General features: G+C 39.3%; 1 protein-coding gene across 7 annotated transcripts in view; it reads right to left on the bottom strand.

Moving 5' to 3' along the window:
* The window catches only part of BIRC6 (baculoviral IAP repeat containing 6), a 173613-nt gene that overhangs the window by 10886 nt on the left and 145530 nt on the right, over positions 1 to 17197 (bottom strand). For all 7 annotated transcript variants that reach the window (XM_082302472.1, XM_082302475.1, XM_082302476.1 and 4 more), the window contains 5 exons: positions 11451 to 11661; positions 3425 to 3570; positions 2483 to 2593; positions 1073 to 1290; positions 248 to 409 (listed from right to left, as the gene is read on the bottom strand). In XM_082302472.1, coding sequence (XP_082158598.1) covers positions 248 to 409; positions 1073 to 1290; positions 2483 to 2593; positions 3425 to 3570; positions 11451 to 11661 — 848 coding nt within the window. The remainder of the gene's footprint in view (positions 1 to 247; positions 410 to 1072; positions 1291 to 2482; positions 2594 to 3424; positions 3571 to 11450; positions 11662 to 17197) is intronic.

Genomic DNA, 17197 nt, shown 5'->3' with positions numbered 1-17197 from the left:
CTTTTTTGGTCCAATCCAGCTCATAAAGGCTGGATCTTCAAAAATCTCCAAGACTATTTAGAAAGAGGGTAATTCCCACTTGAAACTGGCAAATCCCTCTTCATTTCAATCTGAAGACCAGTATTAACCAAAGAGCTTCCTCCTGTACATGAGGGAGTGGCTGATCCATAATTCAATCACAAGAGGAAAAAACTTTCATCTGTTTCACTTCCTTGTTACATCTTACACAGGATCCCAGCTGACCTACCTTGCCATCATTGTAGAGGTTTGGATTAAACCTCACGCTGTGGCCTCCAGTTGTTTCCAGATTCACAAGTGGAGGGGAATTAGGATAGTCTTGTGGGAAATAGACATCAAATTCAAAGCAACCATTTGCGTATGGGGTGTCTGCAGGACCAGTAATGAGAACCTACCAGTGTTAAAAAGAGGGGAAAAAAAAAATTAAAAATCCCCACCTTATATCTATCACACAGTTGAAATTTTGTCAGTTGTATGAAGCATTTTATTTCCACATGCTAGGTAGCAGGAATTATTATCAGACATCATAATCATACGCAGGCTGTCAGTCTGTTCATTCTGATACTGTGGGTAAGCGAGGCCCTCTGTGAGCATTCATTTCTCCAGATTACAAATTGAAAGGAAGACAGAAGGAGATGAAACTTTTTCCTACTGAAAGCTATTAATAGATTGGTTTTTTCAAAATCCAGGTCCAGAGGCACTCAGTGTGTACTTCTCCACACCTACTGCCTACAGCTTCAACGGTCACATGCAAAGATGTTTGGACCATAATGGAGTCCATTAAACTAAACTTCTCCCTTTGGAATAGCTGAAGAAGAATGAACCTTGTTCTGTGAAGACTCCTTGGCCAAGAGAGCACTCCTGGGCAGATGGATTCTCCCTGCTCCTGCCAAATTACTGAGAAATCAGACTCAAATACTGCCACTTACATTAATGCCTGGACAGCGGTTAGAGTAGACATGAAATATTTCTGTTTTTTCCTAGGATTTCAGGCACCTCCCTAAACACTTCTGTGCCAAGCTAAGAGAGAACTAAACCGGCTTTGCTTCTTTACCTTCATGATGTCGAGGCGCTCCTCATCACAACGTACGAACACGCTGGATGAGGATGAGAGAGGCAGTGAGGTTGAAAGAGTCACGGCTTCCTGAGCCAGGCGTCGGGCCCTGGCGGCGCTGTTGGCGTCACTCGCGTTTTTTACCTGAGACATGTAGTGGTAATTTACTTTAAAAACCAATTTGCCGTCATCATCTTCGGAAACCATTTCAAATGTATCTAGAAGACAAAAAGATTTTAATGTGTCAGGAAAGGAGTGACATTTATAATGGATTAGTCTTGGATAAAGATTATGAGTGTTAAAACCAGGAAAGTTTAATTTGCATCACACTAATGCAAAAAAAAACGTGTTTTGTGAGTTAACAGCGATCACAGAAACCAAAGCATTATCTGTGCTGGGCTGAAATAATTTCTGCAGCTAATTTACAAGCTTTCATATGCAACTTGTCAAATATACACCACTCCCAACTTGGAAATCTACCAGCTATTCCAGACCAGGAATACGAGGATACTTACGAATGCATCACAATGCTAGTAGTGGAACCTGTGTGAAGCCAAGTGCGAGCAGTATTTACTCGTGTACTGGTTGCCATGTTATTGAAGAACCATGAAAAACTCCAGTGGAGCTGATTTTCTTTAATCACTTGCTACACAAAATCTGCAGCACAGCTGCCAGAGGGAAAAGCTCCCACTTCCTACAAACCTAACTCCTACTCTTGGCATACACTCCACAAACATTTGTGAGGAAAATCTCTTACAAATACAACAGCAAAGAAATATGACTGCAAATGCTGTCACTGCAACTCAAATAATACTCAGTGAACATGTTTAAGCAGTAATTTTATAACTCTTTTTTGGATAAGATACTATTAGTTCTTCATGAATTTTTTTTTGTAACACGTTCCTTTTATGGTCAAAGTAAGAACCAATTCCTGTCACATTTTCCAAATGCAATATATTGCACTTCATGAAAGGACACAATCAAATTCATTGAAGTTTCATTTAAAAAATGCATTTTGATTTGAATTCTTTTCTATTTAAAAAATAAAAGCTACATTAACATATATGAGCTTTAAAAAAAAAATCAAATATTTCAATGTAACTTGAGAACTGAAAGACTCACAAAAAGCATTATTGTAATGAAAACAGAAACACCATCACTTCATTGAATTCATCTGGTCCCTTGAATTACTCTAGTGCATGCTTAAAACATTTCTTATTAGTTCAAAGAGCACAGGAGTTGGTCACCTGAAAACACAGATGTATAATTTTCCTTATGTGCAAATTATCAGTGGTCACATATGCAAGAGAGTTGTTAACTTTTGAAACAATAAGAGATTCTGTTCAACAGAACACACATTTCTCCAGCATCTGCTTTCTAAAACACAAACATTCACACTTCTCAACCTACCAAACTGGAGTTTTTTCATGACAGCCACATACTTCTCTTCAAGGGACCGTAAAACAGACAAAGGCTTGGGCTTCACTGCAGCCTTTTTGGAGTATTCAGCCATCTTCTTTTCTGTTGTATAAAATGTGATGATTATTTGTAGTTAACTATGTAATTCCAAGAAAAGCACAGCAAGTGTTGACATTTTATGGTTACATTCTTTTGCAGAGACATCTCAAAACTGGGTGTCACTCAGGATATACGAATCTCTTTTTCTCACTACTGTATATTTCATTATCTGAACAGCTTGGAGTAAATAAAGACCATATTCTCAGCTCAGAAATAATTCATGACAGCTGCTGCTTCTTTGAATATTCTTTTATTGCTTCTTTTATCTTTTTTTAATTTAAAACAGGAAGTATGACATATGCTTGTGTGGATGGCTATTCCCACATGCATTCCTGGACTCTCCAAAATCAGGGGCTGATTATACATGCCTTTATAAAATGCACTCCCCTCATTCAGCTACTTAATCTTTAGTCTTCTTTACTAGACAACCAGATGGTCTTTTGAACATCTGTGAGTTCAACCCATGTCTCAGATTTTTGTTCTGCATTCATCTACTTAATAGTTAATCCACTTAATAAGATTTAGTTTTAACAGAAAAAGTCTTACTACTAAAGGTCCTGTATGTCGTTTTCTGCCAAGAAAAATAATAATAAAAAAAAGTGCTACACAGTTGTGGTGGAAGCTGTGAGGTGTACTCTAACTTGAATTATTCTGTTTCCTGATCAAAACATTTAAAACTACTACAATGTTCCTACCACCTTTGAAAATGCAGTCAGTGGCTGGGGACAGGAGGGAAGTGTTTTGTCTTGCTTTTAAGCTAATTTATAAGTTATCTGTAAATGACTGTATTACAGATAAACAGCATACAGTACTTATGAAGTGTTTCTGTTTCACCTTGGTTTGCTTGGCGCAGACTGGTGGTTGCAGCATAAACGATCTCTGCAGTCTTTTGGATGTCTGGCACCAGGAGGGTCAGTCCCTCTGGTTCTTGATCAGAAGCATCCGGTTTAACTCCTGCTTTAGCTTTGTCTTTTTTAGACCTGCGTGGGGCAAAGAAATAGGATATAACATGAGGGAATATTTTTCAACCAGACATACAGTATCCAGTGCATTTGTCAACAGAGGAGAATACCAAAGATAGAGGATCAAGACTAAACCAAGCCTTCTGAAACAGAATCTCTCTCTGTACCTTCAGGTTCATCACTGAATGCAGCTATCAGCAGTTCCAACACTGAACAGGCTATGCTGCCTTGGTTTGACAGACAAATGTACAGCTGGTATGAGGAGTGAAAGTAGGAACACAAAGCCAGCGATTCCAGTAGAGTAGCTTCTGCTTCAACCTTTCAGGCCTCCTGATTGTTGCCCTGCAGGCTGACCTGATGTCTGCACACCTTCACATAGTATTAGGGAACCTTGCAAAATCAAGCTAATCATGTCATGAATATGCATTTCATTCTTGCAGACCATTGTGCAAAACTAAGTCGTAAACAGGTGATAAAGTGTTCCTTCCTGCTATACAATACACTAGCAATTACTGAATATACACTAATGGTAAAACTCTAGGAAACCTCCAGTAAAAATTCAGAGCACACAGATGAACATCAACCCAGGCACCACAGGACCGTGGGTCAAACATGAAGTTTGCCTCTCGCTGCAGTTCTTTTCTGGGCTATACAAACGTAGACCTTTTATTTCAATAAACAGTTTAATGTAACATAACGTTAAAAGTCTTGAAACATAAAAAGGACCTAGGTTACACTGGATGTTTATAATCGAAGTACTGCAAATCAAAACGTCAATTTAACCACTTCAAATTTTTCTAATGACATTTTTTGAAAATGCAGTGCATACTAACACTGCTGTTTGACAGAAGCTAGTTGGCTAGTAATTTAAGATATATTTAAATCTTTAGATTGTGACAATCCAGTCCTTACTAGCATAGATAGTCAACTGCTGAAATGAGGACAAGGGTATTTGATACTAATGTAACCTACATGTGAGTATTTAAAAGCTTCTGTGTTTCAAGAGCTTGCATAAATTTACAGTCATTCTGCAAATCTTAGGCGATTTTAATGCTAACAGCACCCAAATTATTATACAAAAATTTCTATACATTTTTGTTTCAACAGCACTTGATTCTTTTGAGACCCAAACAAGTTCAACAGCCAACTTGAAGTGGTTTTCTCTTTCTCACTAGCCTACCTAGAAGCAAACCAAGAAACTATGTGCACGAGTAAAACAGCAATTTAATGTTTTGATATAGCAAACATATTTTACCAACTATAACCTTTCTGTGTTTTAATCTAGACTGAAATAGTGCATAATGAATGACTCTCTAAACTATTCACTAGAGGTGATTACTGAATATGGTCTCTGAACTGTACCTAATCAAATAAGAATATCTCTAGAGAGCATTAATAACAAAATACATTACTGTAGCACGGTCCATTTTCCCTGCTCCAGATTTAATCCAAAAGGATGTTAGCCCATTGCAGACTTCAAGCTATTCTGAGCTTTCAGATCCTCAAAGTCAGGAGGAATCAAGAGGCATTAGAACCAGGCCCAGGTCGCATTTGAGGAACACTGTATGACAAAAAAGCAGCAACTGCATCTCTTGTTTATACTTTCCAATCCTTATTGCATTTTTCCTTGTGGAAAGCTAGGCCAATATTTTTTGAATAACCTACTAAGCACCTTCAGAAATATATATTTAAACCTACCAGACCCTCAGTGATAACTGGTTTTAACATCATGCATGTGCCAGCAGCTACCAGTCCCTAGAAAGGTACAAGATTTAGATCTGCCTGCTATTGATGCAGAAGCCTTAAGCTATTTGCTACAAAAGCCTTGGAGAAATTCTGGCTGAAGTAAATGTCAGTGGGCATTATGCAAGAGAAAGATGTGTGAAAAGCAATAAAAATCTGCTTGGTGAAGGTACTGAAAACAAAATTAATTCTTACAAATTCATTTTCAAAACAGTGTTCCTGTGAGTCTTTTATCTTCCACTTGCTTTTACAATTTAGACTACTCGTTTGGTTTCCCTCCTTCTATTTGGTCTTAGAATCAAAAAAATCAAGATGTTGACCTCATTAAGCAAAATGCTTCACCACATGCTTAAAAACTCCTACAGAGTGACTGACAGCAACTACCTCAGCAGACAAGGAATATATATCTAGTTGAAGCAGTAGGGAAAGGATACTTCTACTCAAATGCAAACATTCAGTACCAATAACAATTTCCTCTTGTTCTCCCTGCAGTCCACAACAGTTACACTTCAGCACTTTTGACCTGTCAAAGGAGAATGTATTCTCCAAACATCTCCTGTGCCACCAAGGAAAGGAGATTCTGTCCACTGCAATCATGAGCACAACAGAAAAGCCCTGCCCTGCCTCTCCTCAGAACAGACTTTTGAAATCACGTGTTTGCAAAACAGCTCTGCCCTGACAACTGTAGGTATCTGGGGCTTGTGTGAGGGTCTACATAATGAAGCTGCCTAACTTCTGAGTCAGGCCATACCTGTGGAAGAGCAGTTTAGGAAGCGAAATGCAGGAATAAATCTAACTCAGCCACACCTCTGTCCCATCCAAGTCTCATTTTTGACCTTGATTCTGCCTAATCATGGATTTCAGTCAGTTTCTTAGGGAGGGTAAGATAGCTGGTACACAAATTCCCCAAATTAGACATACTGCCTTATCAACATTTAGCTTCCTCACACAAGTCTTGCTCGTATATTCCAATGGTTAGTTAGGCTAAAGGTAACCTTTTTCCCCACTTTTGGGGAACAAACTAACTGATATTGCCAGAGCATGCAAGACTCCTATGAATGATGACATCCATTTTTTTTCTTTTGTCTTCCTACCCTCATTTGATTCAAAAGAATATCAACTTAGTGCGATCAGTCCTGCACGGTTTGTGAGATCACAGAATGGTTTGGGTTGGAAGGGACCTTAAAGAGCATCTCATTCCAACCCCCAGGCATGGGCAGGGACACCTTCCACTGGACCAGGTTGCTCAAAGCCCCATCCAGCCCGGCCTTGAACACTTCCAGGGATGGGGCATTCACATCTTCTCTGGGCAGCCTGTGCCAGTGCCTCACCACCCTTACAGTAAAGAATTTTTTCCTAATATCTAATCTAAGCCTACTCTTTCATTTGAAGCCATTCCCCCTTGTCCTGTCACTGCATGCCCTTGTAGAAAGTCCCTCTCCAGCTCTCTTGTAGGCATCTGCCTCACTATTTTATTCGCTACTTCAGCATTATTCAAAAATGTTTGGAGAAATTTACCAGTACATTACAGTTGCTCAGTTTATTTACAATCAACATATGGAAAACCAAGTAATTCCCTAGACTCTAGATGGGAAAATCTGTCAAAGGTTCCCCAGCCATATGTACTCTCACACCGATGATAATTTTTAAAGCTCATAGAGTTTTGCCATCTGAGACAGAACTGAAAATCATTGCACACATGAACTATTAGACTTCATTTTATATTTCTTTTACATTAGAAGACAGCAGTTCTTTCCAAAAACATATCCTTAAAACATGTTTATCATGGCTATTAAATAACGCAATTTAAAGAGAACAGGTGCACTGTAAGCTTAAAATCTCACACAGCTCTGGAACTGAAGATGGAGGTGTGAATCTGGCCTATGTACCCATCTCCCTTATGTAACAAAACATCCTGGTCTGGAAAACCTAAAAGTCTATTTTATACCCTAAACTGTATGGTTATAAAAGAGCTGAGACAAAAATGTAATTCAAAGCCCATGAAAATGTTCAAAGGGTAACACATATCACCGATGCACTGGGGAATCTTAGAACACACAAAGGAAACAAAGCTCAGAGTCACTGTGAGGGTCCCAGTCACTCAGAAAGGTCAGCAGCCTCCATGAGCCTGCTGCAGCCTTGTGGCTGCTGTATGGACCCTACAAAATAACTCCTTGATCAGATTCAATCTTGGAGTCCTCCAAGGTCAAAGTTACAGCTTTACTGAAGATGATTATTTTTTTTTGTCCATAAACTATTTCTCAGTGTGACCTGAAACACATGACATTGCTTTGTGTGCACATGAGAAAAGCAACCTGATGACTACTCTGCCATTTATGAGCATGTATAACATGGGCAAAACATACTATTAGCTGAGAAAATATCATTCTCCCTTCTTGGTGTCATCTGCACTGCTGCAGTCCTGCCTGGACTCATTCTCTCCAAGCTGTGTATCATACATGAGTGATCCAGAGGCACCAGTAGGGCCCCAGCTTGAGAGAAGGAGCTGCTGGGAACTACACAGCTCTCTCAACACCATATGAAGGAAGAGATGAAATATCGGAAGTGAAGTCATAAAGCCAGTAAGATACTTGAGCTGTTTCCTTGCACTCTATCAGCCTGCACAGAAATCTGTGTATGCAGATAGCTAACAGTTTTATCAAACTCCTGAGCTTTAGTGCAGGAAAAACCTTTATCTAAATGTTACGATTTTCTGAGTGGAGGAGGAGCCAGATATTTAATTTAGACACAGAAACTTCCCCATACAGTTTTTCAGCCACTGAAGAAAAAGCAGAGAAATGTCAACTCATATTTAAAGGGATGACAGTCACTAATATATTTGCTAGAAGAGACAGCAGTGTACATGCTAATAATTTAAACCATTAATTTAGCTTGTGCTAGAAGATGACAGCCTTCTCTTTACGCTGTGCTAAATGAATAATGAATTATACGCTCCCAAGGCAACTTTGATTTTCAAAGTCAATACTAACACTTCCTCACCCATGCCTGATACTTGGAGGTAAATGTGATGGTACAGAATGATACCCTTATCAAAGCATTCGCAAACTAAAGCCAATGAACCATTCAGCCCCTGTGCACCAGAGTGCTTATAGCCCAATGTTGCTCAGTCTTAGACTGGGGGTTCACTGTCTTGGGATAAAACTAGCCTAGGTTTCAGTAATTCACAGATTCTTAAACAAATCTCCTGAAATCAGGCAAAACAAGCAAGGGACTGTGCCATTGCAAATGACCACTGGTGAAAGCTGGTAACCTCCTCCCAGATGGCTCCACCTGCCCCACCCTGGGGCTTGAAGCACTATTTACAGACACGAAGCTGCAGCATTCCAAAGCAGAGGCTGCAGGACTGCTTCCTGCAGACAACGATCAGCTCCAAACTTGAACTTCAGCATGCAGCAATAGGAACTGATAGCTGTCTTGTGAAGAAAAGTAAATTAAAACAAATTAGGCCTTGACTCTTGGGGCCCAGTTCTAAAGAAAATATTTTTTGTTTGCACTCTTTCACATAGAAGTTCTCCAAAACAGCAGTGAAGACAATGAAAAACCATAGCAGAGAAAATGCCTGAGGCCTGCCTGGTTGTATTCCAGCATCCCCATGAAGCATAGTTACGAATTTTAGAGGAAAGCTTGCTATATAGTACATCACATAAATAAGTCACCATCTCATTTTGCCAGAATCAACCATTTGGCATGAGGCTCACCCAGCAGATGTGGTTCCTGCTTTGCCACACATCAGCAGCTTTCTGCAGCAAAGGCCTCAGCCATCCTAGGAAGCTGATGTCTCAAACTCAGCCCTCGTGGCAACTCACTACACCAGCCTGCCTGCTCTCCAATTACTGATGGCTTTTGACTCCCTAGCAGTCAAAACAGTCATGAGAAATCATCCCATAACTAAACGTAGTCTTCTCCATTATCCAGAAATTTCCCAATTTTCTAACAGAATACTATGGCCTTTGAAAGCAAAGTCAATGCTAACTGGAGTCCAAAACCGTTCCCCTTAAATTCTGGATCAAAGTGGACACTCCCACTCCAACATGGGGATGACATTTGGTAGACATGCAAGTCTGCTGCTCAGAGGATGTGATGTTTTGCCTTTGAAACTAGGACCTATAATTATGGGCTGTTGTTCTGGCAATTTGACCTAAAAGGAACAGCAGATTGTCCCATTTAAGAAATTCATGCCAACACTTGCTTATATTTCTGGCACACCTTCAACTAAAAGGCTGAGAATTCAAACCTTCCACTCCAGTGATTCCAGGCTGTTGTTGTTTTCATCCTTGTCTATACACTGCTTTAAAGACAAACAGCACTATGCTTAAACCAACGAGTAAAAGACAAGCTGTCCTTTTGTGTTGGTATATCAAAGTAAAACAAGAAAATTGTGCAGATAATGTACAAAGAACTGACCACAGAATTCTTATCAAATCCATCTACTATTAAAATACTACCAATTGAGACTCTAGAATTCTTCTTTGTTTCCAGATCCTAGGCTGGCACTGAAGAACTACTCATACTGTATTTACTTTACAAAATTGAGGAGCTTATGAACAGTAGTCACACACCATTCTCACAGAGAAACTTTTTAGACTTCAGCCTGGGGAAGTGACATGAGAAGATACAGGTTTCCATGGCCACTAAATCCGAGGCTAATGTGTGACCAGATTAGCAAAGAAAAAACAGTCAGCTATTCTGGTGGAGAATTATATACACAGATATTGGAAATGGATTACACAGAAGCCAAATATCTTTCCTGTTTTAAGAAGATTACATATACCATGATATATATAATATTGCCAGCAAGCACAAGCTAACTCTTTTAGGCGGGCATCCAACATAAAGAACTGTTTTTTGTCCTTCCCAGTTCTGTTTCTTCTGCACTAAGCTAGCAAAAAAAAAAAAAGTCCCACTAAAGGTACTGTTCATGCTTGATAAGCAAGACTTGTAATCTCAGTCAGAAAGGATTAGAGAAATTTATGGGTAAAGTCCAGTCCATCAGGAGTTACTAGAAAGAGTTGCCCAACAATGAGATTCCTACTCAGAAAGTCTCTTGGGTAGTGGTTGGTAAATATTCCGAGTTAATAGTGGGAGAAAGAACATTCTCTACACAGCTTTTCCTGACATTGTATTTACCTTCTTTTCACGATGTTTCATCATATACTTAGGGACAGTGCTAAATTTTGCAGAGAAGGACAGGTTATTATTTCTTAACAAGCTGTCTTTAAATTGGAAGCAAGTAAACAGAATCAAGAAACCAATTAATTACTGGAAGCAGAAAATTATTAAAATAAAGAAATGAAAATCTGCATTGCAACATTTATAATTACCAATGAAATGACAAGAGTATGCAAATCTACCAGCTCCTATCTGTCATACCAAAACCATTCCCTCTAAATAGTACAGTAAACCAGACAGATACAAATCTAGATCAAACAGATGGTATATTCTCACTCTGGATGGCAGCATCCATCCAGAGAAATACACAGAACTCAATCTTTTTTCACTTCTATATTCATATATTCACATGTCCTGTTCCAGCCAGAACAGGGTTAATTTTTGCAGTATCCAGGAGGGGGCATGGCCAGGACCCAGAGGTTATTCTACAGCACTCAGACCAGTGCTGGGGCAGGGGAAAGGGACTCTCCTTTGGCAAGAAGGGGTTCCTTCTGGTCAAGTAAGCATCGTGGAGGGAGCAGATGGGTGGTGCCAGTTCCACACTGGCAGGAGCAGCTGGATAATGCCCATTCTGAGCTGGAGGGAGGGGTCAGGGTGGTGTAACTGCAGCTGGGTTGAGCTCTGTGCTGAGCATTTCTGCATATGAATCAATCTCTCTTTTATACACTTTTGTTTATAATACTGTTGCTGTTTATAATATTCAATATAATATTGTTGTTGTTTATAATACTGTTTTCTTATCTCATTGCTGCTTCCAGTAAATTGCTCTTATCTCAACCCATAATTTTTAGCTTCTGTGCCTCCGAATCTCCTCTCCAGCCCACCACAAGGGGAGGGGAAGGTGGGAGCTAGCAAGGGGCAGCGTGGTTTGGAGCATCTCGGTGGGAACACTACTTTGGGGAGTACCAGTCCTAAACCACAACGATACAGTTTAAATGAAGGATAGGGCTGATGAAAGTGCTTACCTCAGCCGGTTGGTATAGGTATCTACACAGGTCTTCATTTTAGCCAACAAGGTCCCAACAGAAGCCTGTGACTCCAACTGTTCTTCCTCCTCTTCGCTGCTTTCTCCGGACAGAGGAAGAAGTAACGGCACCATCGATGTGCAGGATGCAATAGCACGGAGCAATTCCAGCAGAGCTCGGTACAGGGGAACGTGTCGAGCCATATCCAAAACTAAGAGAGACAAACAGTTTACAAAAATTACTAAAACTGAAGGCCATTTCACTCTTAGTACAGATGTTTTAAATAGAAAAGCCTGATTTTGGTAATTATTAAAATACTAATGAAATTATAAAATACAGTATTTTGTAATAGCCATTTTTAATTTGTGTTGTAATGGACCTGTATAGAAAGAAATTCACAAGATATCTGGGAAACAAAGGTTAACAAAAGACATGAGGACAAAAGCACTAACAAGGTATGGAACAGGATTACCACATGCTATATTCATTTCCAGTACTTAATACACAGTCCTGGCTCAAATTGTATGCTGACAGTAATCGCAAACAAAAATCTATGGCGGAAAAATCGTAACCTATGGCGTAGCAGAGTAGCATTTGCTGAATCTAACTGCATAAGCATTAATAAAGACTTTCACATCACCCACTTTATTTACAGTCATCTTCTCCTTTGGGAAAATTTGTCTGCATTATTGCAAGAATATTTATGGTCCTTAAATGAATGAAGTCATCTACTCAGTAGAAGACTAGTTTTACTTCTTTTCATGAAGGAAGTATCATTTAAAAAACCATTATGCATCCTTCAGAGCACGCAAATTTTATCTGCATACATATGAACCACAAAACAGTAAAGATGAGTAAGAACATACATTAGGCAGGCAAACCTCACTATCTTAGTGCTTTTCAGTGTGATATATACGTGTTATAGAAGTAACTGTGGGTAGAGTATAGGTGTCAGCTCCTCTCATTAGGAAAGACAGGCAGAGATACACAATTCTAACGGATTCTCTAGCACCACAATGTTTATTTTTCTCCTCCACTTGTTTGGACAAATATGTAATGGATGTCATTTCAACTGACTTTGTATCATTAATAGAAATCCTGAAAATGTAGCAATAGGCAGATAGTTTAACACAGCTGCTTCCTCTGTCCCTAGGACATGCTATTTTTAACATAACTGCAGAAAATATTTGCTTTAAAGTATTCACAAATGACTGAGTTTGTGGTAAAATAAATTTATTCTTTTTCCAGCAAAAAAACCCAGACAATAAAAAGCCTCTGACAACTCACATTAGGACAGAACAAAGCACAGAAGAACTCTTTAATGTTTCATTTAGCACATCTCATCCTCCAAGCTAAAGCAGATCACAAACTTTCAAATCCTGTCACCAAACCCTTAGCTCTAAATACAGCATGATGGGACAGTATAAACAGCCAAGCTAAATTCAACAAGCCAGTTTATGCAGGTTTAAGGCTGGATTTATCTCTGCCAGGAGTTCTTTGATCAACAGCTTGCTATTTGTCTTTTGAGTCCATTACAATGGCACAAACTCTTAACTGGGTGAAGTGCTGTTGAACAGGAAGAAAATTTACCAAAACAAAGTATTAATCTGCCAGGCCTGCTATCATGGCTCTAAAAACAACCCTTGTCACAATACTCCATATATCTAAAGCAAACCAAATTTAAACCCTGGCATTAACAAATCAGTTTCGATTATCTGCTGATTCTTACATTTATATATATATAATATATATATATATAAACAATGGTTGCCCCCCCCAAAAATCCCCACAATGTGTAAAAATAGATCTGATAATGTGTGGATTTTAAAAAAACCACACACACACAAAAAATGGGGGGGGGGGGGGGAGGTGGGAGGGGAAAGAGAAGAAAAGAAGAAGAATAGAAAAGGGGGGTGGTGAAAGAAAGGGCAACCATAAAATGTATCATACCATAGTGTAGCCCTGGCCAGAAACCACCTCCCAACTGTAGTGCTGAAGACCAAGTGGCTCCTCAATTTAATCAACAGCTGTTTATTATGAGGATAGTGAGTGAGGGAGAGATATGACCTCTTAGATAACCATGGCATTTCACTCTGGAAGGCTTTTATTTATTTATTTAAACTATGAAATTTTCATGAGACCAGAATATATAATTTCAAATCCTTCAATGCTGGTTTGCCCTCTCCTTTGCTACATGGATAGTTAAGTTCAAAATTACCATCGTGACGGGAACTGAACTGACATAACTTTAAAGTGGGAATCTTTTCCAGAGAGATGGGAGAGATTTCTGGTTTTAGCAGATTCAACTCACTTGCACTGCTTTGCAATAGTTCCCATGTGAAAAAAATGAAATGCATCCACCTGGATTCATTTTAAACAATCTTTTAGGGAACAACTACTAATTTCTTTTACCTTAATGCCAGACTCCATGAAACTCAATTTTTGGTACTATCATGTGTCTTATGCTATTTTTCTCCTTTATTATACCTACTAAGAATTGTGACTTGTGCAAGTGTATTTTTCTGTCCAAAATGCCTGAACTCCCTTCCATCCCCAATCTAAATCCTCAAAATGTTCATCGAGACTGAATACCTAGATAAATATCAGAAAAACTTGCTGTAAATGACTCAAAATTGGCAAATTACTGTTTATTATCTTCATCTGGCAGTTCACATACTCCTTGTGCCTACTTTGCTTTCAACTGAAAGAATGCCAAGCTGATTTACAGTGCATGCTTCCTGCAGATACAGCTCTGCTTTCTGAAAGAGGTGAAGAAGACTTGAGCAAATGTTGAGCTCTATGCAATTTTTCAGACACTGTGTTTAAGCCACTAGCACAAGAAGACAATCTTTTGTAAATTACACCCCTGGCCCAGATCCACTCTTTGCTAACCTGTCCACCTCCCCCTGGCATGACCAGCTGCACCTACAGATGTCCTAACAGCAATTTTCTGCACTGAGAGAGGCTTAACAAGTCCAGCAGCATTCCAAGTAGAACCTCAATGTTCAGGCTGTGCCACTCACACTCCATCACCATCCTTACTGCTTTTAGTGTTTGCAGCATATTTAGTTGGGATTTAGGAAACATGTCTTTTCTTTAGATATCATTATGCATTTATTTGGGGACAGTATTTCAGATATATAAATATAAAAGACACAGGTTTGTAATAAAAAAAATGAATTTGATCCTGTAACAAAGTCCTTTAAGGGAATTGAATTGAAATACTACAAACATGAATTAAAACATAAAATACAAAACTGCAAATTAAAAAAGCCTATTTCCACCAAATAGAAGCAATAGAACTTTTGGACAACTATCGTCACATAAAGGTATCTGGACAACTAAGACACCAACAATTTCGATTTCAAGCAAATATAAACTTCAGTGAAGAACAAATGTTAAAAGTAAACCACTGTATTCTTCAAAGTATGCTCTCCCTTGGGAACATATCTAACTTTTTTTGTCTGACTCAATTGAGCAATGAAGGTGTATCATAACACTTTACCTGAATTAAATATGATAGCTTCTCTTGTAAGAAAAAAAATCCAACACACCATGAGACAGAAACAAATACTTTTGCTTATACCAGACCTATAATTTGAATACCATTAGCACATATGTAATAAGCCAGAATCTTTTTATTTGGTACTTTGGTTGTGTAAGAAGGTGCCAACAACCTTTGATTTCTACGGACACGCACGTAAGCACACCAAACTGCAAATACACAGCACTCCTAAGAAAATGAAAATGGGAGATTAAAATCCTTGGCTTTGTAAAAATGACAGATGGGTGTATTATCCAGGATTCTCTGTTATCCCAAAGACAAAACAGTTACTAGCTAATGACAGATACCTTTCACAAAGAGCTCAGTTTGGGGCTCTCAGGCTCCTGCACCGAGTACACTCAGACCGTCCTGGCTGTCAGGCTCCCACCAGCTGTAGTGTCTGTCACATCTGTTCATTTTTGTGCTGTTGGTGCTCCCTGATTCTGTGGCTCAGTGAAGTGCTGAGGAATGTTCAGCTTCCAGCCCCACAGACCAGTTCAGAAGCTCCCCCTTGTTGACTCTCAAACAGAACTGCTGCCCCAGAGAGCCCACCTGAACTTCTGCCAGGTTTCTTGAGCACTTCTTCAAATGATTACTGTATGACACATACTTTAAAAGTAAAGATTAAATTATTTCATTTCTATACTCAAGGCAGGGATTTGCATTCAGGTTTTATCCTGCTTCCTTGTCTGCCTTAACCAGGGCTGTCAGGATACGTCTGGCTGGGGACAACCGTGGTGTTTCAGAGAAGGCTCCAAAACCAGAGGTGGGAACTGGCTTCTGCACCACCTGACCAAAGCTGCTTCCCCCACAGCCTGCCATGTGATTCTCCACTTGCACTGCATAAATACACATCAAGGTCTCACCTTTTGGCTATACCAGCAGTTAGCTAGTTCAAACAGCAGAGCATGAAGCAGAGCACAGGCTAAAAACTGCAGCTGAACCTGGAGTGTGAGCAGGCAGCTGCAGGACAACCACCACAGCCTCTCACGGGGGCCCAGAGGCAGCTGTGACAGCCCAGGGTGACAGGGCAGGGCAGGAGGTGACAGGGAACAGCAGGGCAACAGCACCATGGGGGGGGTGGCCAGATGATAGCAGCAGTTCTCTTAAAGGCTGGAATACCAGTGCTACCACACACAACTGTTGACAGTAGCATCTTTATTACCACCTTTGTTTTATTAATTAAGCAATTGTGAGTGGACATGTCCAAAAACCACATCCACATCCTACTGTCCCTGATGATTAGCAGAGGCAACAGGCAGCATACATATTTGCTCACAGTTCACATCAAAAAAGTATCTCAGGTCTAGATTTATTCTGTTGCGCTTATGGAAAGCAGAAATCTCATTAAGGTCACTGCCATTTGCTAAGATAGGTAGGGTAGGGATGGCAAACATCTGGAAAACCTTATCTGGGGATAAGGTCTCACCCTCCTTTTCCCAATCCTTTTGGTAATAAAGGTCAAGTGTTACTGGAATCACTACAATTCAACCAGTCTCTTGCCACAATACTTGCAATTTAGAAAGATGCTGAATGAAGGCTAAATAGGTAAAAAAATAGAGATTTCATAAAACTAAATCTCCCTTATATGCTAGTAACAATCAGTCTGATTTGGGTGGAAGGAAAAGGAGTATGACTGAAGTTGTATTAAGAAGTCTTGAGTTGCTGAGCATCCTGTCTTTCAAAAACTGCAGTCTTTCATGTGCCTAAATATCATGGGATATTAAGGCATTTTTGAGAACTTTTAATCTATGCCTACTTATTCCTGGGAAGCAGTCGATTAACATTTAAAGATTGTGTTGATTTCAGAATGTTTCAATTGCTTTCCACAAATCTATTTGTTCATCACTAATATAGATCTATTTCTTACAAGTATCTAAGACTAGCCATATGCAATTACAACCTCAATATAATGAAAAAGCACATGAGGGCGGGTAGTTTCACAAGATCAAGGTATCACCTTAAATTTCTCATATATCTGTAGCAAGATAATGACTCAACTGAGTCTAATATTCCTTTGCTTTCTTTTAATATTATACAATGCTCAAACAAAGAATAGCCAGGCCTAATGGCCCATTAAATAGACAGTACTGAACAGCAATAAATTTTTTTTGCAATTGATTTAACATCCTCAGTTCAGCTTAACTGGCTATGAATAAGATTATTTCCATTGCCAAGGATATTTAAAACTTCACACAGAATA

Source organism: Coloeus monedula (genome assembly GCF_965178545.1).
Source record: "Coloeus monedula genome assembly, chromosome: 2".
Lineage (NCBI taxonomy): Eukaryota > Metazoa > Chordata > Aves > Passeriformes > Corvidae > Coloeus > Coloeus monedula.
Note: the sequence above shows the minus strand (reverse complement) of the source record. Positions and strands in the feature narration are given on the sequence as shown.